At 23.1% G+C, this 27,450-nt stretch overlaps 5 protein-coding genes and 2 long non-coding RNA genes across 15 annotated transcripts; 4 read left to right on the top strand and 3 right to left on the bottom strand.

The window, feature by feature from the left end:
- Positions 1-267: 267 nt before the first annotated feature.
- Positions 268-10,906, top strand: LOC147656714 (uncharacterized). The gene is made up of 4 exons (XR_015293609.1): positions 268-502; positions 1,117-1,186; positions 8,650-8,713; positions 10,371-10,906. It is a non-coding gene; the product is annotated as an uncharacterized LOC147656714 (long non-coding RNA).
- Positions 10,907-12,625: 1,719 nt separating this feature from the next.
- Positions 12,626-15,827, top strand: Atg13 (Autophagy-related 13). 2 transcript variants are annotated; one of them, XM_012494739.3, is made up of 5 exons: positions 12,626-13,495; positions 13,857-14,205; positions 14,272-14,455; positions 14,534-14,858; positions 14,944-15,827. In XM_012494739.3, the coding sequence occupies exons 1-5, from the start codon at positions 13,343-13,345 to the stop codon at positions 15,154-15,156; spliced, it is 1,224 nt and encodes a 407-aa protein (XP_012350193.1). In that variant the 5' UTR covers positions 12,626-13,342; the 3' UTR covers positions 15,157-15,827. The 2 variants fall into 2 exon arrangements, with proteins under 2 accessions (XP_012350193.1, XP_012350192.1); XM_012494738.3 differs by having other exon boundaries at positions 14,534-14,867.
- A 164-nt stretch (positions 15,828-15,991) lies between these two features.
- Positions 15,992-17,916, top strand: Uch-L5 (ubiquitin carboxy-terminal hydrolase L5). The gene is made up of 6 exons (XM_012494740.3): positions 15,992-16,296; positions 16,477-16,540; positions 16,762-16,867; positions 16,938-17,125; positions 17,212-17,409; positions 17,488-17,916. The coding sequence occupies exons 1-6, from the start codon at positions 16,221-16,223 to the stop codon at positions 17,789-17,791; spliced, it is 936 nt and encodes a 311-aa protein (XP_012350194.1). The 5' UTR covers positions 15,992-16,220; the 3' UTR covers positions 17,792-17,916.
- LOC100865297 (uncharacterized) lies at positions 17,417-20,871 on the bottom strand. The gene is made up of 7 exons (XM_003690725.4): positions 19,589-20,871; positions 19,303-19,494; positions 19,038-19,231; positions 18,760-18,929; positions 18,431-18,683; positions 18,197-18,348; positions 17,417-18,112 (listed from the first exon to the last, which is right to left on the bottom strand). Exons 1-7 carry the CDS (start codon positions 20,474-20,476, stop codon positions 17,973-17,975), a joined length of 1,989 nt encoding a protein of 662 aa, XP_003690773.4. The 5' UTR covers positions 20,477-20,871; the 3' UTR covers positions 17,417-17,972.
- A 189-nt stretch (positions 20,872-21,060) lies between these two features.
- LOC147656713 (uncharacterized) lies at positions 21,061-21,709 on the top strand. The gene is made up of 2 exons (XR_015293608.1): positions 21,061-21,590; positions 21,666-21,709. It is a non-coding gene; the product is annotated as an uncharacterized LOC147656713 (long non-coding RNA).
- On the bottom strand, positions 21,178-23,283 carry LOC116413874 (putative RNA-binding protein EEED8.10). Of its 6 annotated transcripts, none has more exons than XM_086913157.1 (5): positions 22,723-23,283; positions 22,415-22,633; positions 22,122-22,279; positions 21,772-22,048; positions 21,178-21,704 (listed from the first exon to the last, which is right to left on the bottom strand). In XM_086913157.1, exons 1-5 carry the CDS (start codon positions 22,943-22,945, stop codon positions 21,274-21,276), a joined length of 1,308 nt encoding a protein of 435 aa, XP_086769283.1. In that variant the 5' UTR covers positions 22,946-23,283; the 3' UTR covers positions 21,178-21,273. The 6 variants fall into 6 exon arrangements, with proteins under 6 accessions (XP_086769283.1, XP_086769286.1, XP_086769281.1 ...); XM_086913160.1 differs by having other exon boundaries at positions 23,161-23,283; XM_086913155.1 differs by having other exon boundaries at positions 22,122-22,633.
- Positions 23,284-23,452: 169 nt separating this feature from the next.
- On the bottom strand, positions 23,453-27,311 carry LOC100869695 (protein-lysine N-methyltransferase SMYD4). 3 transcript variants are annotated; one of them, XM_086913150.1, is made up of 11 exons: positions 26,943-27,311; positions 26,521-26,752; positions 26,202-26,385; positions 25,797-26,109; positions 25,163-25,412; positions 24,727-25,055; positions 24,565-24,638; positions 24,369-24,481; positions 23,941-24,232; positions 23,689-23,854; positions 23,453-23,634 (listed from the first exon to the last, which is right to left on the bottom strand). In XM_086913150.1, the coding sequence occupies exons 1-11, from the start codon at positions 27,062-27,064 to the stop codon at positions 23,613-23,615; spliced, it is 2,097 nt and encodes a 698-aa protein (XP_086769276.1). In that variant the 5' UTR covers positions 27,065-27,311; the 3' UTR covers positions 23,453-23,612. The 3 variants fall into 3 exon arrangements, with proteins under 3 accessions (XP_086769276.1, XP_031776274.2, XP_086769275.1); XM_031920414.2 differs by having other exon boundaries at positions 23,453-23,620; XM_086913149.1 differs by having other exon boundaries at positions 23,453-23,620; positions 24,589-24,638.
- Between the last annotated feature and the right edge of the window lie 139 nt (positions 27,312-27,450).

Below are 27,450 nucleotides of genomic sequence, written 5' to 3'. Positions count from 1 at the left end.
TTTTAATCCCCTCCATTCGTTCGTTTTCACCTCTTTTTCTTTCACCCGTCTCCTTTTTCGCCTGCGAAACCATTCGCCACTCCCATCGCACATGCCAAATCCATTTACGTCGAACGCGTTTCTACGTCATTATCCACCTATTGGGCTTTGTAATCGTCTTGCTTCGGCCGATGCCCACGCCGCCACAGGATCAAGGTTAACGATATCGATGCCGACAGATCGCGCATCTGGCGCTGTAACGCTTCCTACGAATTTCAAATATCTTTTTTTCCCCTCTCTTTTGTCGTCCATAACTTTGTGCGTGACCTACCGGAGTCGATCGGTAGTTAGACGAGTAGAAAGGTTAGTAAACCGGCATGAAATCAATTACAACGCAAAATCTCTGGATCTGAAAGCAAACCAAAGGACACGCGGTGAAATGTGAATCGATTTATTTACTTTTAACTCTTACCAAAGGAGGGAAACGGTGTTTCGAACGATGCGTCGATAAATATTTATATAGGTAAATTAAAGTGAAATTTTGCCAAATACATATTCTGCCTATTGTACATGTACGTTTTTTTTCAAAAATGTCGTATATGTTTTCTGGAATTAATCGAATGGAAATTTTAATAATTAAATTTTTATGCTTCTTTTTTTATAAGCAAAAGATTTATCATAAAAAAATTTGTTGAATTAATTTATAATATTTCGTATATGTATAAACTCCAGTAAGGAAAATAATTGTACAACAGTTTTATTGCAACATTCATTAGGAATAAACGCTATAAATAAAATTGACTTTAAATCAACATATGTTATATCTCATTTTACAATTTAATAGCCGTATCAATTGTATTTTCGTGCTCCTCGAATCTCGTGCTCGTTTAGATTATTTCACGTGATAAATTATTCGAAGCAAAATGAACAAAAAACTGGAAATCGTACAATACATGTTAAAAGCGCAAAATCATGGATTATTGAATCTGAAATTTCAAGGCAACTGTAATTTATTTCACTCTCTTCTCATTCTTAAATGTAAAACGAGAGAAATATTTTCCTTACTTGAAACTGAATCAAGAATTACGAAATGTATATAATATGTTCATTCATTCTTTGTCCAAACAATAAATATAGAAGATTGGAGATACTATTTTAAGATATAAATGGATTAAAAGTCACTGGTTCCTTCGGATAACTTTATGATGTAAGTCATTGATTTAAAAATTTTATTTATATAAGAATCAATAACTTTAACTTAGCGTGTAATTAAATTTCTAATAGTTTCTAAAAAAAATATTTTATTTATATAATTAGCGATTTTGAAATAAACAATACTTACTTTTATTTATTGATTTAATCAGTGTAAGATTATCGTCATTTTTAACATGGCGGATAATATTTAATTAAATACCGATTTAAATTCTTATAAATTATTCAAATATATATTACTCAATATATTTTTATATGAATTGCTATTATTAAATATTAAAAAAATTATTGATTACAACTTATGAAGAGTATACTTTTAATCTTAACTTTTTCTTATTTATTATTATTATTTATTATTTATTTATTTATTTATTATTTACTTATTTAAATTCATTTATTATTATTTATTTAGATTTTGATCTCAAATATATCGTTACTCTTTAAATATCATTTTTTTAAAAATCTTTAATTTCATCACAAAAAATATAAAGAAGAATTATTAATTTTCTAATATTTAGACAAATCCGTAATTATTTTTGCAAACGATCATTATTAAATCTATAGATATATTTACAACTATTATTAACCAATAATATAGGATAATTATATGATAGAAAAAATGAATTTTTTCTTGGCAAACGTGAAAAAATTCAATTTGTCGCATATTTGGAGATTCGCCCACAGATGAATCTCTCCGTTTAAGTGTGATTTGATAGTTACTATTTCTGGTTAAAATCGTAAAACCAGTTCGAATGATTTTTTATTGAAATTCATACGAGCCAGTCTAATTTATTTCGAACGAAATAAAATATAATCGGCATTTTCCTGTCGTAACTTAAACTTGGTTCTTTAACAAATAAGTATTCCCATCGTGATAGGTGAATCACGCAATTTTGCATATTTTCCACTTCCCGTTTCATTGACATCACAGAAATAATCACTTGTGCACGTGTCAGCAGTCAAGATTAGACAATTTTATGATCTCATCGTTATTTATTTCGAGCCTATTACATTCTCTCAGGGATCAGGGTTAATAACATCATTGACACCTTGCCGTCGAAATATGCGCAGATTAAAATGTCGCGCCTCGATTATTTTCTTTCTTTTCTTTTTTTTTTTTTTTTTCCTCTTCATTTTGCCTTTCCTTCGAACATCCATCACTTTGACACTGACGTGTCTATGTCATTTTGGAATGCACGCAATATCGTTTTACGCGTAATAAGCAGCTTTTGTTAACAATATCGATAAACGTGTTACATCGTATGACGATATATCTTTTTGTTCTTTTGTCGAAACTATAATCTGAAACTTACGGAAAAAAGATTAAAATACCTTTTTATGAAAAATTAAAAAATTAAAAATAATAAATTTTGCGAAGATTATTGCAAAGATCAATACGATACGAAAACACAACTATCTTATTCACAACCAACAAGTTGCATCAATCGATACGACACTCATCAAATCGAATAAATATTTTAAACGTTCCCGCGTAATTATCTCGTTTCCGTTTCTTCACGACGAGATTTCTCGCGATGGAAACTCCTAGAGAAACGGCGTCCGTTCAACTGGCGTTCGTCAAATAAAAAATTAAAATCGAAACCGGTCGACACGATCCTTAATTACATTTATTCGAATCGAGTCGTTCAACCTCCGGTTTAACGTTCGCGTAATCGACGTCGTATGCTCGTGCGCCTCTCGTCGCCTAATAATAAATAATGGCAGGTCGAATCCGTAATTAGAAACGAAAGAACAAATTGTTATGAACTTTGGTTATTCGTTCGATCATCGTATAAATTGGTATCAATCCATTTGCCTAATTTGTGATCGGGGTTAAGGGAATCGTTGACTCCTCTTTTCGAATAAATTGCCGCAGACGTCTCTTTCACCTATGCCAATTACCGAATCAACTGTCGATGCGCCTCAATCCGATTGGCGTATTACCGAGCAGTATAAATAAGAGCTATGTAATCAAAGCGATTGTTATATAATTAATTTCCTTTTTTTTTTTTTTTTTTGCACTTGATCATTTAGGTTTTGCGAATTTAATCTTTGCGAACGAGACAAACAAAGATTATTTTTAACGTCGAGACGCGTGCTTCGCTTTTTTTAGAGATCAATGTTTTTGTGGCCTCGATGCGGTTTCGATATCGAAGTTTGAAACTGGTGCATCGGCGGTGATATAACGTTTACAAAGGAATAACGTGTACTTTTGTTATTTTGATAAATAAACCGCGGATTTGTTTGTCCAAAAGGAAATATTTCTGAATATGTGCAAAGAGATCTAGTTTAAATAAAGATTTATTTCATTTTTCTAATATAACGTAATGTATTCTTATTCTGTATCTTTCGGTGAATTTTCAAATTTTGCAAATAAATATCTACCATCTTTTAATAAGTTTTTGAAACGAAACTAATATTTGATTATTCGTTTAATCTAAAGTGATTATATATACAAAATATATGTCTATTTTTGAATTTTTAAATTTCCATGCGATACAAGATTCGAATAGTTCGCTTCAATCGATAAATAATTTTTTTTTTCTTCTACTGATTTCCATATATTTTTAATGGCAGTTCCCAATATTTCAAAAAAAAAAAACGTAATTAAAAGTCGCATTTTTCATTAATCACAATATAAAATCGACCAGAGACAGCTAATATAATCATTCACTTTGAGAAATATTCTATGTTAAGTAACGAGATAAGAACTTGTTTCAAGGAAAAGAAAAAAACTATATAGTCCTTTCTGATGATAGATAAAAAAAAAACATTCAGATAATGTGGAAGAAAGGATTTGAAAGTGGTATGAAAATAAATGTCAGGATCCAACTTATTTACAATCCAATTTACTATTAAAGATTAATCATAATTCGTGAATAAATATTTCAGTAAAAATCCACACTTTTATATATTAATTCTAATCTTTATCTCGAATCATATTTAAAAACATTACAGAAATGTTCAAAAATTGAATTTGAATAAACGATTAAATTATATTTTTATAAATGTCAATCATACAATCTCAATATTCTTTCGCAGGTAAAATATCTTTCCATTTGGGGTCCAAATAAAAAACTAACACGAGTTACGTATCTCAATTGTATTAAAAATTGTTGCTATTTTGTATTGCGTCATGTCTTTTCATATGCAAACACAACAGTGATACGCCATTTCTTTTATGCGCAATACAGTTACATACCATTAGATACAAACATTGTATCTATGATCATGGTGTTTCGTCTCAAAAATATAAAATATTAACGACGTGTGTCACATTTGTGACGTGATATCTCGCCCTCGAATGCCAAAACCAATTACTTATCTCTAGTTTCTCTCCATTCATTCTTACATAATTGTAAAATTATTAAAGACCGAGCGGAAATATCAATAATCCTTGTATAATCAATGACTGATTGTTTTCATATGTCAATCTTACATGTACATCAAATTAGAGAGACATCAAGGATGTCAATTACATCAGTACTGCGTCTTGTCCCCGGTACAATGATTAAATTAAAGTGACAACATTGTTCTCTTATTAACTATAATCATTATAAATTCAATATATGGTTATGCATGTGAGATTGTTCACGACGCATATTTTCGTGTGGCGTCGTGTAAAAGATCGCGCGACAATCAAATACGAAACCGTCGACCAGTGGCGCAGCAAAGCTTTATCACGGCAATACGATATTGCGCTCAAGATTTGAACTTTGCGACGCTGATATCGTAGGTAACGTGAAACTACTCGGCTAGCTCTGTTTCGCAACGTGTTCACAAGGAAGAAAATTTTCCACTACGAGGCCAATCGTCAGGATTTCGCTGAGCTTTGTACTTATTTGGTTTCCTTCGTCTCGACGTATAACTGGAATGATCCTGATTGTTCTCAGTCGATCTTTCTATTTCATTGTACTCGTATGTCATATTGGTCGTTGAAACATTCCATAGATTTAATGATAAGGGAATGAGAAGAAAAAAATGAAGTGTTGAGGATCTATTTCCTTGTGTTCTAGTTTGAACAAATATATAGGTTAGGAACAAGATGTATGTGACCTCTATGTGGTGCATTGAGAACACAGTTTTGATGTTATACATCGCGGGAATATTAGAATTTTTATCTATAATATAATTTATATTTGAATGGAATAAAGATTGCTTGGTAATATATACATATACGTATCGCATATTGTATATCATTGAAAATAAGTGAATGGTTGTTGACTCCGATGTGACTATTATATCGCTCGAAAGATATTTAAATTATGTTTATATTTAAAATAAATATTACATGATTATATGAGAGAGTAATTGAGGATCATAAAATTTAAATCCGTATAATCTGGTACGTGATTAATCAGCATATCATTATGATTTTATATTTACATTTATCATGTTTATTTACATTATTGTAGAGATTAAAGATACTCTTTTTTTTTTTTTCTTTTCTATTTTCTCTTTTCTCTTTTCTCTTTTCTCTTTTCTATTCTTTTATATTTTCATAAATTATACGATATCGTATCTTTTAATGCGTAAATAAATGCAATATAAAAATCTGATAAATATATTTTCTAATATATATTCTCAAATTTTATATAATCATTTCAATAATTGTTTCAATCATTTCCATCAAAATTGTTTTTCATATCGATCGTACTATCATTTATCCATGAATAAGTAATAAACAATATTTTATACAAACAAAATCAAAGGCACTATCACAAACAAGTATTACATTTAAATGTATTAAAACATTCAATTTATTAAAATATCATTCATATATATGTTTTATAAAAATAATGTATCTTTCAACCTGATCTTTTCAATGTTAGCAAAAGACACGATGATTTATCAATCCAATGATGGATCGTTCGGTGATCAATATTTAAGATGTTCAAAAATCGGGCAGAATTCAAAAAAAAAAAAAAGAGAGAATGTTGAAGGCGTCTTAGTGTCGCAATCGATGTTTACTGGATCTGTATATAGGTCGCAATAAGATAGATGGACGATGATGACGCAGATGCATGCAAAAAATTCGCGAAAGTATTACAACGATATTGGTCCTTCGCCCACGTGATCTTTCTTGAATTGGACACGTGTGTACATCCAGGTCAGATTTAGTTAAATCGATTATTTCTAGGATGAAAACCACCCTTGGTGCAAAACAATTTGTCCTTGAGCCTTGAACTTTGTTTTCAATGGAGAAACCGTGCCATAATGTATTCTTCTATGATGCTGTTTACTTATATTGCATCACTTCAATTGTTTCCCATCGAAGACGAAATTACATATATGAATTCTGAGTGTAATTTATAACATTTCATTTATGATATAAATATATGTTGTATTTTTATGTAAGATCTATCAAAAATATAGTGAAAAATTATTTTATATTTCTTTTCTCTATTTTTTTACTATTTTTCCTAATGCTAGTTGAAAAGAGAAGGTTGTTTAATAAAAGTTAGTTTAGTAAAAGTGTATAAATTTTTAAAATTATCGATCGTAGAAAAATATATTGTAAACGATAATTTATATTACAAATTTTGTATTTGAAATTACCGCCAAAAATCGATTGTTAAAATTGTATGATTTATGAGCTCTGTATACATCCACTTCTTTCAAGTATTATTACTTGCTTTGCATACAGATTATACTTCCTACGCACAATGTACTTCAAGATAAATTGTATTATTGTCACTTATGAAAATCATTCTCAATTGATTAGTCTTCTTTTTATGATTTATTGCTATTGTTAATGGATTGCAGAGATTGATCAGCGAACATTTATTACTAAACTAGAGATAAATAAATTCTCTCCACTGATTTAAACTGGATAAGCATCATTCTTATTATGTTGCAGTCAATAAAAATACAGTTTGATCCATTGTTTAATCAATTATTTAATCATTTATATAAGTCAATAGTCAATAGTCATAAGTCAATAATAGATTAATTGTGATATATCCATTCGATATAAGTGTCTGAAAATATATATGAAGAAATGGAGAATTTCTAAAAATTGACTAGTGTTATCAGATTCCGACTAACTGACTCTTCTATGCTCTTTTGTATCAAAGATAAAAAGTGATAAATAGTGAGAATGAAAGTGAAAAGAAATAGAATAGATAGAGTGTAATAATAGTCAGATCATTGTTTAGAAATTAAAATTAATACAAAATTTGATAAAATATAATTATAATATCATTTTATTATATTTTATCAAATTTTGTATTAATAATTCGATATTAATACGGCCATCTCTTGTATTTATTCTTGATATATAATTTTTATTAATCTTTTACATTTAATATATGCCCGATAAAATTCAAATATTAATAATTGTAATTCAAAAATTGTTAAGGATTAAGCGATTCGTATAGTTATAAAATCTATAAACTGTTTTATCTATGGTATCTTATCGTTTAAAAAAATTCAGGCATTTAAAAAATATGTGTAAAATTTCATCATTTGTTTTTAAAACATATTTATATTTTGTGTAAGTGAGATTTTTTATTATATTATTAAAAGCTAGAACATGAAATTAAAATGCCGAGGAACTGTTATGTAATTCTTCGTACGAGTTATATAACGTAAAATTGAAACGTTTTCGTATTACTACAAATATTGATAATTAATAATTTTATGTATGTGTAAACAATTATTTCAAATATTTTAACAATTGAATCTTTTATTTTTATTATGGCAAAAAATGTGTAAGAAGTTCATAGTATTCTTTACATATATTTTTGAAAATATAATAAATATATAAAATATAAATGTATATATACATAATCAAAGTATCAAAATATCTGCTTAAAGTTATTGAAAATTTCATGACAATTGCAACAACGACAAATAAAATATACTAAAAAAGGAAATTATAAGCATCGTTCAATTTTTTATAGTTTTCGATTTTTTTATTTTACATAATGAAATTTAATAACGCGGTATCAAATCAGGCAAGGAATAATCGATTCATGATAATTATAATTGGCACTTAAATATCGTTTGCTTGCTCTGTTATCTTTGTAAAATATTAGCAAAAACGCAGCAGCACGTGCTTATATTGCAGTCATAAACGTGACTTCATGTTATAGATATGCCTGTACGAAATTCGACCTTGTATTCTATCTATCGCTTGCGTGGTTTTTTCAATTTTAATGCGTAGATCGTGGTTTGAAACTTTTTCTGTAGATAAATGCTAATAAAATTTTCTTTGTTCTATGTTATTTCACTATATATATTTCACATTTAAATCAATTATTAATAAATTAATAGTTATCTTCTGCGCGGATACTAAAAATTATAGACTTTTTTTTATATCTTTCGATAATATACGAGTATAAATAAATTCCAAAAATACTATTTTTAATTCTAGAAATTCATTAATTTAAAAGTTATACATATGAAAAATTTACTGTTAATATAATATTTAATAAGAACAATCAATGTTTACAGATAAGTTTCATCGTCTGTAGTGATAACAAGAAACATCTATTCTGACTCGTTGTTGGGACTGTAGGTAATGTAGATTTTTAGTTTTCCGTATGTATTTCAAATGATTAATATTAATATTAATTATTAATTAAATTTTTATTTATTATGAAACTTTGGATTTATTGTGTTTAATATCAATATTAGATTATACATTATACATATATACATATATATATATATATATATGTATATATGTATTAATTTAAACATTCATGTTAATAAAATGATTTTCTAACATTAAAACTTATATTTTTTATAATCTAATATCTAATTTAGAGTAAATCGATAAATTAAATAATTTTTTAGAAGACATAAATTTAAAAAATATATAAAAAATTAAATTTAATATTATTATATGATAATAATAATATTTTAATATTAATAATTTTTAATTATAATAGTAATCTCAGTGTCAAAATAAAATTCTAATTTTATTAAGCAAAAGTATTATAGATTTTTGGATAGTTTAATAAAAAATTAAAAATTATTAATTACTCTCTAATTATTTGTGGCATTATTGAAACATAACCTCTAAATAATATTTGCAATTTTCTCGTTGCTTTTCATTTTTAAATAAAATGTCGAATAATAAAAGATCAACTTCTCTACGTGATAGATATTCATTATACGTGGATAATTAAATCAAATTCATGTAAATACATAGTCAGTCGAACGAAGAATTAATCGAACGAAGTACATTTCTAATACAAAAGCGTGGAAGTCTTGCAAACGTTGTGGCAAACGTTCAACCGGGCCCCTTAGGCCTTCTTATCTTGGGAGGGGACCAGGCCACGCGAGGCCTCTCGAACCCTGAGTACATTTCTTGTCAAAAGTATACGATGCTTTTAATATAGATCAAAAAGTTCTATTTTCTAAATATTGCGACGATATTTCGAATTTAAAATTTCTAGCTTGTCCTTTCTACATCAGAAAAAAGTTGAAAATATGTTCTTTCCTTTTACATCACTTCATGGCCATTTCGTGTTCTCATTATGTCACTATTTTCATTCTTATATTTTATTCGCATAAGAAATTTTACATTTTGATTGAAAAATTTATATTAAATATATATAGTATATTTTTATTTATGTATTTTAATATTTTAATATTTTATTAAAAATATAAAATAAAATTTATATTTTTACAAAATATAAGTATTTTTATGTTCTTGTCCTAACAGAATTTATTTTGGATTAAAATCTATATATTATTTTAAAAATAAAATCATTTATCATTAAAATTGTGATTTATGATTCTAGTCATACCGATTAAATGATATTTAAATTAATTCATACTTATAAAAAATATTTGATAAAACTTTTTTAATTTTTATATTAAAATTATTGCAATTTGTGATACAAATTGTGATACATGTATATATCTATTATATTGAAAAATTTCTTGAATGAAAAAAATACCCAAAATAATGATATTCTTAAATTATAGCACAGAAAATCTTATTATTTTTTAGTTTAATTTTATTGAAAAAAAAACAAAAAGATACAAATAATCATATGATTCCATATTTAGATTATTTCATTAAATGTTATTTAATATGCAATAAATATTTATATAAATTATTAAATGATCCAGAATATGATAAATCTAATTAATCAAAACTAATAAAAAAAATGAGAATGACCTTCGATTTAGTCTTCTGAAAGATGCAATCTGGTTTTTAGGCGCGGCTATGAAGCGTCTACAAGACGGTGGCAACAGAATGCTTCTTGAGTGGAAATTTCCATTGCAGTTGGCATGCTGTGTGCTATAACTGTACAGTCCATCATAAAAGTAGCAGTTTTCTTATATTAATTATTATAAGTATTATAAAAAATTGTTCATTATTCTTTGTAATGTAAATATTATATTTTTTAATATTTTTTTTTATAAAATTTAGTTTTTAAAACTATAATATAATTTTTATTCCAAATACATCAATAAAATAATTTTATATTGTAATCAAAAAATACAAAATATCTCATTTGTAATTATTTATATATGGATAAAGATTCATATTTAAGACATATCATTTATAGATACAAGTATATAATTGCGATTTTATTTATTTATTGATAGATAGATTTCTTTTTAATTGACTCATATGGAATTAGATTGTGATCGCATAAACGAAAAAGTTGGTTAATCTAACAATATTATTTATAGTATTCGGATTGTAAATGAAATAAAAATATATATAAATATATCATTTATAAAGAAATTTATAATTTTTATTTACTTTTTTGATTTAGTAAATTAGTAGTAAGTAAAATCATGTCATTTTTTTTGAATTAATATATTAATCAATAATAAAATGACTGCGATTAATAAATCTGTATTAGTATTTATATTCTGATATATATGTTATCGTTTTTTTCTATCCATTTTTTTATTTAATTTTTTTTTCAATTTTTCAATTTTTCTATATATTTTAATTTCTTCGTTCTCCAACTATTTTGTTTTTTCTATTATTTTTTTCTTTTTCCAATATTTATTTTATTATTTCTCTCATCGAATCTTTTTCCTTATTTGTGTTTTTTCATTTTTATCTCTATCATTTCTTCTAATAGAGACTTTATTATTTCTTAAATTCTGTTTATTTCTTTTTTCTTCTTCTTTCTATTTTCTTCTATCTTTGTTGCGCTGTTTTTTAAATTATAAATTATTTATTCATATATTTGAAAAATTCTTTGATCATTTTTTCATTTTTTTCAAAGATAGTCATTCTTTCTTTTTTCGTTTTTTAGTACGGTAATAGCACTTGTTATACTTTTGCTTAATATAATTATTTAATATAATTCAATTCAAACTTTTGCTCTTCTTTTCTTTTTTTTCTGTACTCTTTTTTTTTTCTAAATTTTTTCTATTTCCTTCTATATAATTATTTTTCACATTCCTGTTCCTACTATTAACTTTCTTATTTTTTACTAATATTTTTCTTAATTTTTTTTACAATTATCCAAGTGATTGAAAAGAAATTATTTAGGAATATTCCAGAATTGTCTTGAAATCATTATCAACTATGTTGAAGAGGATTAATGTTTTAGAATCTTATATTTTAATCTAAAAGTAATAGCGGGAATTAACACGACGTGATTGCTACGCCGTCTATCGGAATGCGCCGAAAGAATCTGATGTAAATGTACACAAAGAATAATAAGAATAAAATAATAAAATTTGACAACGCCATCTATGTTATATTTTATAGTACTATAGTTACACACTATCATATATTATGTAAATGTAAATAATTAATTTAATTATAAATAAAAATAAATTTTATAATTTTATATATAATTATAGATATATAAAAATATATAATAAATATATAATAAACGTATAAGAAGATATAAGAATATTCATTGAATATTATTATTAGAATATATTTTATGATTAATTTAATTTTATTTTTATTTTAATTATATTATTATTACATCTCATATTTTCAGTAAATACAATTATTAAATTCTAATTTATTTAAATAATTTAAATTTATGCTTTATTTAAAAAAAAAAAAGAATAAAATGTGCAGTAAAGTAAAATATAAGTTAGTGTTGTAAATAATTTGAAAATAACAAATTATCACTAAATTTTTATACAAAACAATCAAATTGAAAAATATAGGAAAAATGTAAAAAATGAAAAATTTTTTCTAAAATAATTAAAAAGAAAATAGTACTATATTTTAAAAATGATATTTTAGTTCATCAATTGTTGAACACTTCAATTAACCAATCAAATGACAGAACATTTATATCTGCAATTATATATACAATATTTTTATTCAGAATTAAAATCAAGACTAATTTATAATCAAGTAAAATAATTAATAATAATAATAAATTTGACATTTTATTAAATAATTTAAAAAATCATGTCTTAATATCATATTATTATATTTATTTTTTATATGTAATATATAAAATAATATATATGCTCTATGCTGACTCTTATTTTCTGAACGCGGTGTGATTCTGCAATTCGAAATTTACAAATTTTGAATTCTTAACAAAAATGTATTTTTTATTCTTTCTATTTTTCTTGTTTTAATCATAAATTATATTTAACAAAATGAACTTACTTCTGACTCAGCAAATTAGTAATTATATATTATTCATGTGAACGCTTCTTATGTTAAGGTAATTGCTATACGAAACACGATCGATCTTACAGTGTGTCATAAAAATAGTGAAATAAAAACTATATTCGATATTACTATCGTTATACATTTCTTCGAGAAAAGTGATATTCAGATTGATCAATTAATTCGAATAAAATTTTCGAATTTGTTTCTATAACTAATCTACGAAAAACAAGATTCTAATTAATAGAATCAACCTAATATCTATCGTCTGCCACGCAGCTGTTGCAACATAATGCAGCGATATGATGTTTATCCTGTTGTCAAATTATTGTTTTTTGGTTGGAATATCTGCATTAACAAATCATAGGAAAAAAAAACATCATTTGCTAATTCAAATGCAATGGTTTACACATATGAATGTCAAAAACTATCTCATCATGTAGTTTTACAAACAAAAAGAGATGCTTTGGCATATTCAAAATTTTATAAAGTTTAGTAGAATTGGATATTTTTGAGCACATATCTGTGTTTTATTGAAAGAAATTTCATAAAAATATAATTAATAACATTAAAATGTCCACATTAAAGTTGAGCATGCAAGATAAAAAGGATTTGGATAAATTTACCAAATTTTTGGCATTAAAAGCTGCTCAAATTATTGTGCAGTCGAGGTCAGGTGAAAAGGTTAGCACAAAGTGCAAGCCAAATTCATCTGGAACAGATTGGGTAAGCTTTTCTATATGATAACTTTACAATAATATATATTATAGATAATTTATATATTTATTTCTCAAATTGATTTAATATATTTTAAATTTATTTTTTAATTTTTTTCTTAATTAAGTTCATTTATCTTGTTTATATAATACATTTAAAAAGTAAATTATTGTCTTTTATTATTTAAGAAAAATTTATAAATTTATATAAAATTTATATTAATATAAAATTTTATGAAATAACAAATATATAAATAAATACACAAATAATTTTATTTAGAATATTAAAAATATAGTTTTTTATATTAATTAATTAAAAAAAATTATTTAAAAAGTATAGTTTTCTATATGTGAATATTTTTATTGTACAGTTTAATCTTGCTATTCATGATCTACCAGAAGTTTTGGCTGAAGCCAAAAGAGTATTATGTGGAGAAATAATAAATTCAACCATACCTCTTTGTATTGAAATTTCATTAAGAACCGTTGAAGGTGATACAATGGTTTTAGAAACATGGAGCCTAGGTGTTTTGCCAGAGCATAGTGATCCCACTGTAAGAGTAACTTACACAGTATATAACAGAATGGGTATTTTACTCAAATCATTATTATCTGTATCAAGAATTACTCCAGCTTATAAATTGAGTAGAAGACAAGGTCCAGATTCCTATGTTATTTGTTATAGAATTTATATGGGAGAACCTCAGCTACATACATTAGGTATAAAAAAAAAATACTTTACTTTATATCAAAATTTTATTTTGCTTAATATATTGCAATTTTTAGGTGATAATTATAAACATGTTAGAGTGGGTCAGTTGTGTACACCAGTGGGGACAATTCATTTATCAGTATCATATAGAACAAAAATGACTATATCTCCTACTCATACTGGGCGTGATTCAATAATGTTAAAAAGTGATCATTTTCATTCTGACTTAAGTCCTCGTCATGCTAGATATCAACAAAGGTATTTTATTCAAATATAATTTTTAATTTTTTAGATTTATATTAATCTTTTGTTTATATTTTTTTGTTTATATTTTAGTGAAGAAACTTCGAAATCCCTTAGTGATACTATTAAAGTTGGAGCATTTGTAGTCAATAAACCTGTTACTGTTAATGAAGAGAACTTTGTTATACCAGATGTACCTTTTAGTTCTTTACTAGCTCCTAGACAAACTTCACCTCCTCCAGTCTCAGCAGCAGAGACTACATGTACAAAGACTGCAACAACAAATATTACCACAGATAGCAGCAATGGAAATAATGAAAGACTTACAAATGATAATGCAACGTCGAAATGCAACTCGCAAAATGGATCAAGAAGAAGTAGTTGCTCAATGGCTAGTGCCAACGACGATTTTATCATGGTAGATTTGGTAATTAACGTTCCTATCTTTTTAGTATAATAGAAACGTTTGATTTGTCTAAACTCTTTAAATATTGAAATTATAGAAAACGCCTTTCGCCGTTACAAATACTAATAGCGATTTAGGAGCATTTTATCGTGAATGTCAAAGTGCACCTCAACTTCAAGCCTTTATGGAGGAAAGAACACTCGCAGAACAAGTAGGAGATCTTACAAAACAGTTGGAAACATTTGAAACTAATATGCGGCGGTATGAAGATATTCTGTCATCATTATGTCAAACAGAAAATAATAATTAATCAAAATCAAACGATACAATGTTAGGTGCTTTAATGAAAACTGTTAATATATACAACCAGCATATAGTGTTTCGTTATAGATTTATGCGATTTTCATTATATGCATCACAATATTTCAACAAAAATATTTCAATAAAATTTTAAGCCAAGTGCTACTATTGCTTATAATCATTTATAAGTGAATTGGATTTAATAGTTTAATACATTTAGATAAACATTTATCTATAAATTATGAGAATGAAATAGTTAAATTATATTATCAATGTAACTTATATTTGATATATATGGCTTATTAATGTACTTTTTTTTTATAATTTTTTGCATTAATTCCTTTTATCACGCTGGTAATAATTAAAATTTTTCATTTCAAATTATTTTAATTTATGTCTATTATAATATCATAAAAATTCATTCGCATAAACTATACTCTAAAATTTGTTTCAAACTGTGTACTATATATGTACTATTTGTTAAACACTATTAATAATGCGAATTAACGAATGACGGTCAACGATTATTAATATATTTTGAAACTTTAATTAATTTATTGCTTGTAAATAGTGTAAATTGTATTTTAGTGTTATAATATTAATTAATGATTATGAAAGGATTATATAACTTTTTCATGTTTTATTATTCCAACCACTTAATAAATCAGGCTGTGCTTACAATTTGAGTTAAATTTTTATACTTAAGACACTATACGCAATCCTTAATTATTTAAACAGTGAATCTTATAAGAAGTCTGTAGAGTAATAAAAAATTAAAACAAATTGAGAATATTGAACTATTTTTATATAAAATTTTTTTTAAATTTTTTATTAAACAATAAACATCCAATGTAGTATTTTTTTATTTTTGTTTTTCTTTTAATTTTGTTATTCATTGATTTTTATAACATTGATTTAGACATTTATGAAGCAAATAATATTCATTATATTGTGATATTGCAATGTACATAATTCACTTTATAAATATCCATATTATTCTAATTAAAAACTAAAACTACTTAAAAACTATAGTCAATGAGTATTTTATTTTGAATTTATGTAAATAAATGAAACATGGCGGACTCAGCGGGCAATTGGTGTCTTATTGAAAGCGATCCTGGAGTTTTTACGGAATTAATAAAAGAATTTGGTAAATTGATTAATTTCATTTAAATTTATTTTTCATTACTTTAAATGTATTTAATATATATATATGATTATGCTAAAAGATTTATGTATATATTTGACAGTTACTTTGAACGCACTTATATTTTAAAATATTATTTTTTTGAAATTATAAAGTATTTAATATAATTTTTTTTTTCTAAAGGTGTTCAAGGTGCTCAAGTGGAAGAATTATGGAGTTTAGATGATGAGCAATTTGATAATTTAAAGTAAATCTAATCTATATGACATAACCTATTTAATATTGTATTTCAATTATCAATTAAATTTATTTTCCATTTTGTGTAATTTTTAAAATTAATATTATATATTTATAATTATAAGTTTATTATTATTTAAACTTAGAAATTAAAAAATAAATTAAATTAATTCATCTCTTTGTTTTTACATTTTTTTTATAATATATTAATAATAATTTCTTATTTATTAGGCCTATACATGGTTTGATATTTTTATTCAAGTGGGTGCAAGATGATGAACCTTCTGGAAGTATTGTTTTAGATAATAGGTTGGATAAGATATTTTTTGCAAAACAGGTAATTTTTATATCTTTCATTAAATTTTTTTATAATATCAGATGACAAAAATATTGAAAATTACTTATAGGTAATTAATAATGCATGTGCAACACAAGCAATTTTGAGTGTATTATTGAATTGTAAACATTCTGATATATCATTGGGACCAAATTTAGAAGAATTTAAAAATTTTTGTCAGAGTTTTGATGCTAATATGAGAGGACTTGCTCTTAGCAATTCTGATGTGATAAGAGAAGTACATAATTCTTTTTCAAGGTATTTTCCATTTATCCAATATATATTTTAATAACATTAATAAGTTGTTTAATATAAATTGTTATAATATAAAATAAACATTGTAGACAAACAATATTTGAATATGATTCAAAACAAGCATCTAAAGATGATGATGTATTTCATTTTGTGAGCTATGTTCCTATAGATGGACGATTATATGAATTAGATGGATTAAAAGATGGACCTATGGATCTAGGCCCTTGTCCACTTGGAGATCAATGGGTTCAAGCAGCTAAGCCCATAATACAAAAAAGAATAAATAAGTAACTATTTTATAATATTATAAAATATAATTTATACAATCATTTATTTCATATAACAATTATATAATTTACAATTAGATATAATGAAGGAGAAATACATTTTAATTTAATGGCAATAGTAACAGACAGAAAAACAGTTTATGAACGGCAAATAGCAAATGTCTGTGATCCAACAGAATTAGAACGTTTACAAACATTGATAGAGAAAGAAATTCGAAAGTCTAAAAGATATCAGATTGAAAATATCAGAAGAAAGCATAATTATTTGCCATTAATAATGGAATTACTCAAAATGCTTGCTAAAGAAGGAAAATTAGTACCTTTATATCAAAGAGCAAAGGAAAAAGCATTGGAAAAAGAATCAAAAAAGAATAAAGTTTAATTCTGGATTTTTTTGAATTGCATAAGAAAAATATTGGAATGCATGTATGTATTGTATAAACATTATTCAATAAATTACAATTCCTTTTAATTCTGTTTTAAAAATAAATATAAATATTACAAAAATTTTTTTATTTTAAATTCTATTATCATATTGAAAATCTTTGTGTAATATTCATTTATTATATATTGATATCTTCATTCAAGTCTTCATTTATAATTTTAACTTTACCGTCTTTATAAGATAGTCTAGGAAGAAATTTATCCATTGATTCATTTCTTATATTTTGTATTTTTTCATGATATAAATAATCCACAATGTCTACATAAACATATAAAATTAAAAATATTAAGATTATTATAGAACAAAGCAATGATTTATTATTTATTTAATATAGAAGCTTACCAGGAAAATATTTTGTACCTATTTGTATGGAAGCATTTTGGACTAGATAAAGAAATGTTCTACATAAAAAGATAGTAGTAATTCCATCAAAATATTTTGCAACATTTGACCAGATAATTTCTCGAGTATCTGAAATTCCTTTTCCATATATGCTATAATATAATTTTATATTATAAAAGAGACTGAGATTATTGTAATATAAATAGAGAAATAAGGAAGGATATTTCTACTTACTATTCAATTAATTTTATTTTTATATCATTTAAATAAATAGGTTCTGGACAAAATAATTGCATATGTAATTGATGTATCCAAAATTTTTTTAGTATTTCATAATTTATATTTAATTTTCCTTCTAATTTTTGCCAAACAGGTTTTGGAATAATAGCATCTTTTAAATCTTCCACTGTTTCACATAATGTTACATGCATAAAAGTTTTTATAAATTTGCCAATTAATGATAATGTCCATTTTACTTCAGATGTTGCTTTAATAAAAATTAATTAAATAGATTTTATTATTCAAATTATAAAAATTATAACTTCATTTTAAAAAAAACTTACATTTTTTATTATCTTGCATCTGTTCTGTAAGCAATTTATAACGTAACCAAATTGAATGTTGTGAACGATTTAATATTTTACTTAATTTTAGCAAATTTTTATGTGGTTTTTTTTCATTTTGTTTATTCTCCATACAAGATAAAATTTTCTTATCTTCAGTTAATGTATATCTGAAAAACAAATAATTAATATAAAATATATAAAAGAAATATATGATTAAATTTGAATTATAATAATATAATAATAAATAATTCTATAAAATATGTTTAACACAATACCTTTGAAAATTTTTTGTTTGCTTTTTATACAAGTATTTAAATCTATGATAAACACTATATAATGATCTCCATGGTAATCCATTGGCTAAAAATTGAGAAAATTTTTGTCTTTCTTCCATGGTTCTTATATAAAATTTATTTTTATTTTTCATTTGAAGAAATGGTTTTACATTTTCAGAATTCCAGTTATGAGTCTATAAAATTACATTTATAAATATACAAAAAATTATATATAGAAAAAATATATAAAATTAATCAAATATACTTCACAAAATGCTTTCCAATTATCTTTAATAATTTTATCTTCATTAGGGGTAAATACTCCACTTTTTAATGGTCCATGTTCTAAAAAGAATTTTTTCTCTTTTTTTGTTAATGGTTTTGTACCTGCTGTATGTTCAATTTTATGTTGAGCTGGTACTTCATGCATTAATTTTATTTCTAAATTATATAGTCTCTAAAAAAATAATAAAATAATAAAAAGTTAATAAAATAATTGATATTATTTATAATATGATATAATTTACACAAAATATATTTTAATTATATACTTTTAATGCATCCTTAGGGAATTCATCTAATTCATCAGCATTTTCCTCTTTTTCTGATGATAATTCAATGTCTAGTTCTCCTAAGATATCGTTTATAAAATCATTTTCCACATCATTCTCTTTTTTTATATTATTGGGACACTTTTTTTTTTGTATTTTTGGACTAAGTATACGTTTGCGTTTTATTTTTTGACTTGTTATACTTTCTGGAATTTCATTAGAATTTTCATTTGCAATAAAAAGAGGATCAAATTCTGGATCTTGGGATGTTTCTATAGTTTGTTCAATTTGTACATGATCATTCATTGTTGAACAAAAAAATTCTGTATTTATTTTATTTTCTTCAAAGTCCATTATGGAATTAAAATCATGTAACATGTCAATAGCTTCTAGATCATTTACTTCATTATAACATAATTCAGATTTAATCATATTGGATAATTGATTATAATCATTGCTAGATTTTTTTTTTATCTTTTTATCAGATATATTCTCATTATGGAAATATTCACTTTTACATGTTGCTAATGTTTCTGATAAAAAATTAATATTTTTTGAAATTAATTCTTCTGAATATGTCTCTACATTAAAATTTTGAGAGCAATCTATATTCTCTATTTTAATGTTATTTATCTCTTCTAAATCTCTTAATGCAACATTTTTTTTTGGAGTCTTGCATAAATCTTCTATTTTGCGTACACTTATTGAATATTGAGTATTATTTTTTACATCAATATTTTGTGTTAATACTTCTTCATCTTCTTTATTTACTTCTTCTGAAGTTTCATTTAATAATATTTGAGATGATTCATAATCATTTAATAATTTATTATTTAATATATGATCTTGTATCTTTTTTTTTTTAAAAACTTCTTTTTTATTAGCCATTTTTGAATCATAATTTTTTAAATAAAAATATATTATATACTATAATATAAAATAAAAATTATATAAAATTGTTTACATGAACTTACTTCATTTTAATATACGTTTCGGTTAATATTCATTAAGAAAACACATAAAAATTGAATTGAAAGATCTTTTAAGATTTTTATATTATAGGTTAAGAAATATATGATAAATTATATTATAATAAACTATTATATTATCTATATATATATATTATAAAAAAGTTTTTTAGATATAAGAACTATTTCGAATGTATAAATTTTATAGAACAAGTTAGACAAGGAGAGCAAATATATATATATAATGCCATGAAATGAAATTTGTAAAAAAAAGTATAGAGAAAACTGGAAGAAAGATAGAATAAGAATTAATTGCTAGCGCCATCTTTTATGTCAAAGATATTTTTTTAAAATTATTTTTCTAAAAGTATTCAAGATGGTACTAATTTCCAATTCTTATTCTACTTTATCTATTAAAAAGATGTCTTTTAACATTCGAGAGATGCCATTAATAATCAATTCTTATTTTATTTTTTTATCTATTATTTCTCTTCTTGTTTATATTTAATTTCATTTATAAAATTCTCTAGAAATAGCGTTTTTTCAATTTTTTTCCTATTTTTGTCTTTCTTATTATTTATTCTTAATATTCCCAAAGTTTGGAATTTTAGAATCAAAAAATGCATTGAATATTAGACTTATTTTATGTCCTTATGATATAATATATATTTTATAATACAATTAATAAATATTTAGAAAAATACATTTATAAGAAATTTATATTAATATGGAATCTGGATGAAATGGAAATATTTCTTTGTAACGTGAATCTGTATTATATATTTGTAAAAATGGTGATACTTCCTTGAATGTTTCAAGATTAACTGCAGTTCCACCAATAAATAAATTCAAAATAATGTTATTAGTTCTATAATTAGTAGCTGTCACTGCTCTTCTTAATGTAACATTTGTTATATTACGACATCCAGATAAATCTAATATCTTCAATTGAAAAGAATGTTGAATAAATTTAGATATTGTTATATCAAAGAAACTACATTCTTGACACACTAGCTGTTTTAAATTATATAAATGTAATAAACCATTGCTGGTTACTTGATATAAATCACGTGTTATCAATATTTCTAATTTTGTAAATTTTTCTATAGCTGCTAAAGTATGATCTGTAATAAAATGACCTGGAACATCTGAAGATGATACATTAAAATTTATAATATAAGTTTTGAAACTTAGAATTTATATGATCAAACTTACCACTAAGATCTAAGTAAATCAGTTGTTGACAATGTGAACTTAATTTGCAAAGAATAGAGTTGCAAATAAACCAATTTGCACTTACTTTCAAATTTTTAAGATTACTTAATGTAGTTACATGTGATATACCATTGAATTGTAACATGCTAGATTTACCAATAATTTCCAATGTTTCTAAACTTGTAGAATATTTGCCAATAGCTTTTGTAGTTTTTTCTAAAGTATCAAAACATTCTGATATTATAAAATGTTTTAAATTATTTAATCTTGTAATTGCCTAAATATAAAATTCACAAATTATATTAGGAAACAAAAAAATAAAAATAAATTAAAAAATTTTTTAACTTTACCTCTGCTACATCATCATCACAAACATAATCACATCTTTTTATAATAATTTCTTTTATTGTATTTGATGGTAAATGTAATAAACATTTACCAGATATTTTAATGTCAACTAATTTAAGAAATTGTAATTGTTGATTTACTTTGAATAGTTTTTCCAAATCTGTGTCGAAAAGATATATACAATCTAAACTAAGTTTCTTTATGTTATGACAGTTATTAATTACTGATGTTATTCCTGTTGAAGGTACTTGGAGATAACTGACATCAATGATTTCTAAATTAGGACATAAATTACCAATAATAGACAATGCACTTTCTCTACCCTCGCAAAATGTTTTTTCTAAATATATTTTATTTAGAAATTTGCCACATCGTGATAATACTTTATTAAGAATAACTGTATTTATTTGTTTTAATTTAGCATTAGAAGCAAATCCCCAGGTATAATTTCTTAGATCTAATTTCTTTATATTATGCCAAGATTTTTGACTTATTTTCTGCCATCTTTTACACACTAAAAGATTATATATTAATATATAATATTAATATAGTATAATATCAATAAAAATTATTGTTTATTATATATTATAAGATTATATATACCCCTTTCTATCCTAATTCTATCTACAATTGGTAAATAGAGGAAAATAAGTATTAAGCAATCATTATTTAATTTATAAATATTACTATTTATCATAGTTTTTTGTAAGTCACATTGATTGTATTTTTCCAATAAATGTTTTTTTCTAAATTTACATACATTTTGCAATGTACTATAAAATTGATTTGATGTTTCTAAATTATGCCAGATATATTTATTTGTCATAATTTTATATTTAATTATAAATTTTATTTTTCATAAATTTTCAGTTTATTATCATTAGTACGATTACAAAATAATTTCAAATTGAATGTTTATTAGTAATAATATAAATACAAACAATTTCACTTTTTGGTTATGAATTAATATTTCGTTAAAATTTGGTTAATAATTTGGTTAATAAAAAATACTTATAATGAAATTCATATTTATTTATATACTTTTGATTTTTTAGTCCATAACAGCTAATTAGAATATTTATAGTATTTTTTATTATTTAAATAAAGTAATAACAAGCGCGCATTGTCAAACTTGTATATAAGTGAAATAATAAATTATACAATAATATACAATAGAAATAATTAAATTGTTTTTTTTTATTAAAATATTCATTTTTTAATTAAATTTTATTAAAAGTTTTTTTTCAAGAATTCTAATGATATAAATAAATTATTAAAAAAAAATATATTTAATATATAAAATAGAAAAATTATGGAAGAATGAACATATAAATTTTTATAAAGTATATTTATTTATTTATTTAAATTATAAGTACTATATCTGAGAAATTGATTTTGTTTCTTTTTTACATCTTTATATATATTGCTCCAAAACCCATAATTAAAATTTGTAATTTCTTCTACTTGATTTAAAAATATTTGAGTTTTTTTTATTATCTTCCTGTAATAAAAAAACTATAAATATTATGGATATAAAATTATTTTTAATTAATAATTAAAGGTGCTTACTTGTATGTGTTTGTATTTTTAGTATTTAACTCTTTTTCTAAATATTTAAAACACATATCTGTAAGATTATTTAATTGATTAAGAAGTTCTATGCTGAAGGATCCAAATTTTTCTTTAATTGCAGCAAGTGTATTTTCCAAACACATAATACTATTTACCCATTGCCCTTAAATAATTAGTTTTTCATTATTATTTTTATATTATTATTAAAAAAATTTTAAGTTGATTATACAATATGATATATTCACAAACCCATTATTTTATATATTTCTGCCATAAGATTTAATGTAATTGTTATGTCTTCATTATATTTATACAATACTGTTCTTCTAATATACAAACATTTTTCTAACTTATCCAATGCTTTTTCTGGTTTATCTAAATTAATATAAACTTCAGATATTTGAAAAATTTCATTAGCTTGTATTATTTTATTTAAAGGTGGATTTTGAGATTTGTCATCACAATCTAAACAATATGTAGAATTTTTTATATTACATAATGCACCATTACATTTTAAACATTTCATTGCATTAAATCTTTCCTGCAAAGATGATCTTATAATATAATCTTATAATTTAATTATATGTTGCAACATATGTTAAAATTATTTAAAAGAAACTAAAAAGAAATATTATTAATTGGAATATTTCAAAAAATAAAAAAATTTTTATATTTACCATGAAGTATTGTAATTTTGGTAGAGTGCATGCTTTACATTTACAAATAAAGCAATACTGACTTTTTAAAATTTTTTGTCTATTGTCTGTTGTCATATGTCTGTAGTGTGGACCTAATAGATGTTTTATTATTTCAATAAATAACTAATATCTAGTTTATAATAAAATAGATTTTTTTAAATAAATTTTACTGTACCATAACAATTAAAAATTTCTTCACCTTGAGAAATATCTCTTGATGCTCTGACAATAAGATATTGATTTACAAAGCTAAAATTTAACAATAAAAATATATTGGATTCTAAAATATATAAAATATATAAAATATATATATATCATATATAAATTTTAACATTACATGTTAATTATATTAGGATCACAAGAATGATTCATTATACTTGCAGAAGGATAAATTCCTGTAGCTATAATATCTTGTTGGATAATGGAAGAATCATTTTTACTTAAAAATATATTTGATTTTGTAATGGCATGTCCATTACTAATAAGTTGAAGAATATATCGTAAAAGTAAAGAACTTATATAAAGTTGTTTGTCATTATTTGTTAAAATATTAAAATTTAAATTAAAAAAATTATCCAAAAATTTTTTCATTAAACAATCTTCGAGATTATTTCTTTTAAAAAAATTTGTATATTTAAATAAGTATATAGTAAGCATAATAGCTGTCTGTAACAATTATTATTATAATTATTTTATTATATATATATTTATTATATATAATTAAATAAAATTTTTTATTTTCTAATATATATATTTTTCAAAAATATACATACAATTCCATATATAGTTAAATCATCCATAGATAACTTGTCAAAATTAGTAACTAAATTTTGCATTTCATTGAATTTAATCTTATCTGTTATAGTTGAACAAGTTAATAAAACTTTGAGAGCTAAATGTCCTATTCCAATTTCTTTCCAAAGATTCATTTGATTTCCTGGACATTCCCAGCAATGATACGAAGACCATGCTTTAGTTAAACAATTTTCATTGCAATAAAAAGTATTTAAACATGTTCTACATCTGAAATCATATAATACAAATATAATTTGTATATACAAAAAGTTAATATATTCATAAGTTGATTCTAGAAATAAAAATAAACATGAAAATTGATTTTCCAAAGTTATAAATAATTTACATTAGAGACAGAACTTATGATGATAGAATTATTCCATTCTATTTCATCTTACTTTATCTAACACAAACATTTATAATTTATTAAATAAATCTCAAATTAAAATTTGAAATTTTTGTGTACCAATTTTTTATTTGCTTAATTTCTAAAATCAATAGTTTTTAAAAATCTTTGAAAATATTTTAAAAAACTATTAATATTTTAGTATATAAAAAATTATTTTAATATGTAAAAAAATGAAAAAATATCAATATAAATAAATTACTTACGGAACAGGAATGTCAGTATTCAAATTATTACAGTATTGACAAAAGCTATATGTATCATGATTTAATAACACAAAACTGATAGGTTCTTCCAAAAAAAGAATATCACCTTTTTTAATAAATTTGTTTGCTACTACATGCCTTCCTAATTTATCATTATGTATTCTATCTACAGTTATAGATGCATTAGGAAAATTCGTATTTTCTTCAAATATAATTTGGGATTTTATTTTCAATATATCATCATTATTGTGTACAATATCTTGAACACATGACTCAATAAATGTTATGTTACATATTTTTTTTTCAATATTATCTGAAAGTTAATAAAATATTTTATCATAAAAATTATTTCAGTATAAAGAAATAATAGTTGTAAAAATGTAAACTTATTTATTTATTATTTACCTCTCATAGAAGGTTTCATATAATTAGGATCATGAATTAATTTTTGTATTTTAGATAGTGTTTCTTTAGCTAAATGATGTTTGCCTAATTTTAAATAACATTGTATCGCACGTAAATATAATTTATAATGTAATTGTTTAGGATAATTTAATTTAATTGCTAATTCAATATCTTTTATACAATCCTTTTCATCATCAATTTGTATTGATCATATAACAAATATAAATCATAAAAATAAATTTTAATATAGTAAAATAATATATATGTAATCATATATATATAAAGAATAAATAATATATATTATTTATTTTTTACTTACATCAAATCTATTTAAATAAAATAATGAAGCAGATCTATTTGCAATTGCAATTGATAATTCACAACTATTCACAGGGGCATAAAGAGCACATTTTGTATATGATTCAACACTTTTCATATAGTTTTTTGCTTGAAATTCTTTATTTCCCATTATTTTAAAAGATTGTGCTTTGGTAATAGATTTAAATTCTTTTTTATTATAATGATCTTCCAACCATAAATGTACAAGCTTTCTAAACATGAAAGAATATAAAAATTTAAATAATAAAATATAATAAAATTAATTGTGTAAATAATGTCATAACAATAAAAATAATAAAAATTTCTTACAAAAATTAAAATATTCATTAAAATAAGTAAATATTAATATTTAAAATCATAAAAATTAAATATTAATTCTTCATTACAATTTTTATTTCTTACTTTATATTTTGATCATTCCATAAATGAAACATAACTTCATCTTCACGTTTTATATTTTTTTGTAAAAGAAATGTTGATTTTGATGTACATGTAAGAACTTCTAATATCTTCTGCCACTCCATTATATATATTAAAAAAGTATTAGGTTAAAATTTTAGGTTATCTTATTTTATAAATACTACAAATATTAATATCCTTAATATTTTTATTGTTTATATTATAATATCAAATAATACATAATATTGTTATTTAGTTACAATCTATATTATAAAAATAACATATTTATTATATATAAAATGATATTCTTTATATTTATGCATTTATAAAAAAATACTTTGTAAGAATATCATACACAAAAATAATAAGAAATTATAAACATTAAAAATATTAGATAATTTATTTTTTTGAATTTTTTTGTTTAATGAAATGTAATTTATTATAAATATTTGAAATAATAAAAAACTTTAAATTATGAAATAATTTATTATATAATATAAATGTAATAATT

The sequence above is a fragment of the Apis florea genome, unplaced genomic scaffold, assembly GCF_048593485.1.
Source record: "Apis florea isolate Af1SG1 unplaced genomic scaffold, ASM4859348v1 contig_3496_pilon, whole genome shotgun sequence".
In the NCBI taxonomy this organism is placed as follows: Eukaryota; Metazoa; Arthropoda; class Insecta; order Hymenoptera; family Apidae; genus Apis; species Apis florea.
This window is presented reverse-complemented; position numbering and strand designations above follow the sequence as displayed.

Coding starts and splice junctions, on each gene's coding strand:
- Atg13 (XM_012494738.3), top strand. CDS start 13,343: ATGTCCACATTAAAGTTGAGCATGCAAGATAAAAAGGATTTGGATAAA. Junction 14,456..14,533: donor CATGCTAGATATCAACAAAG/GTATTTTATTCA, acceptor TTTATATTTTAG/TGAAGAAACTTCGAAATCCC. Junction 14,868..14,943: donor ATTTTATCATGGTAGATTTG/GTAATTAACGTT, acceptor TTGAAATTATAG/AAAACGCCTTTCGCCGTTAC.
- Uch-L5 (XM_012494740.3), top strand. CDS start 16,221: ATGGCGGACTCAGCGGGCAATTGGTGTCTTATTGAAAGCGATCCTGGA. Junction 17,126..17,211: donor GTACATAATTCTTTTTCAAG/GTATTTTCCATT, acceptor TAAACATTGTAG/ACAAACAATATTTGAATATG. Junction 17,410..17,487: donor ATACAAAAAAGAATAAATAA/GTAACTATTTTA, acceptor ATTTACAATTAG/ATATAATGAAGGAGAAATAC.
- LOC100865297 (XM_003690725.4), bottom strand. CDS start 20,476: ATGGCTAATAAAAAAGAAGTTTTTAAAAAAAAAAAGATACAAGATCAT. Junction 19,495..19,588: donor TCCCTAAGGATGCATTAAAA/GTATATAATTAA, acceptor TTATTTTTTTAG/AGACTATATAATTTAGAAAT. Junction 18,349..18,430: donor AAAATAAAATTAATTGAATA/GTAAGTAGAAAT, acceptor ATTATATTATAG/CATATATGGAAAAGGAATTT.
- LOC116413874 (XM_086913155.1), bottom strand. CDS start 22,945: ATGACAAATAAATATATCTGGCATAATTTAGAAACATCAAATCAATTT. Junction 22,634..22,722: donor TAGAATTAGGATAGAAAGGG/GTATATATAATC, acceptor ATAATCTTTTAG/TGTGTAAAAGATGGCAGAAA. Junction 22,049..22,121: donor GTGATGATGATGTAGCAGAG/GTAAAGTTAAAA, acceptor TTTTATATTTAG/GCAATTACAAGATTAAATAA.
- LOC100869695 (XM_031920414.2), bottom strand. CDS start 27,064: ATGGAGTGGCAGAAGATATTAGAAGTTCTTACATGTACATCAAAATCA. Junction 25,413..25,796: donor AATACTGACATTCCTGTTCC/GTAAGTAATTTA, acceptor ATATGATTTCAG/ATGTAGAACATGTTTAAATA. Junction 25,056..25,162: donor ATTTAACTATATATGGAATT/GTATGTATATTT, acceptor TAATTGTTACAG/ACAGCTATTATGCTTACTAT.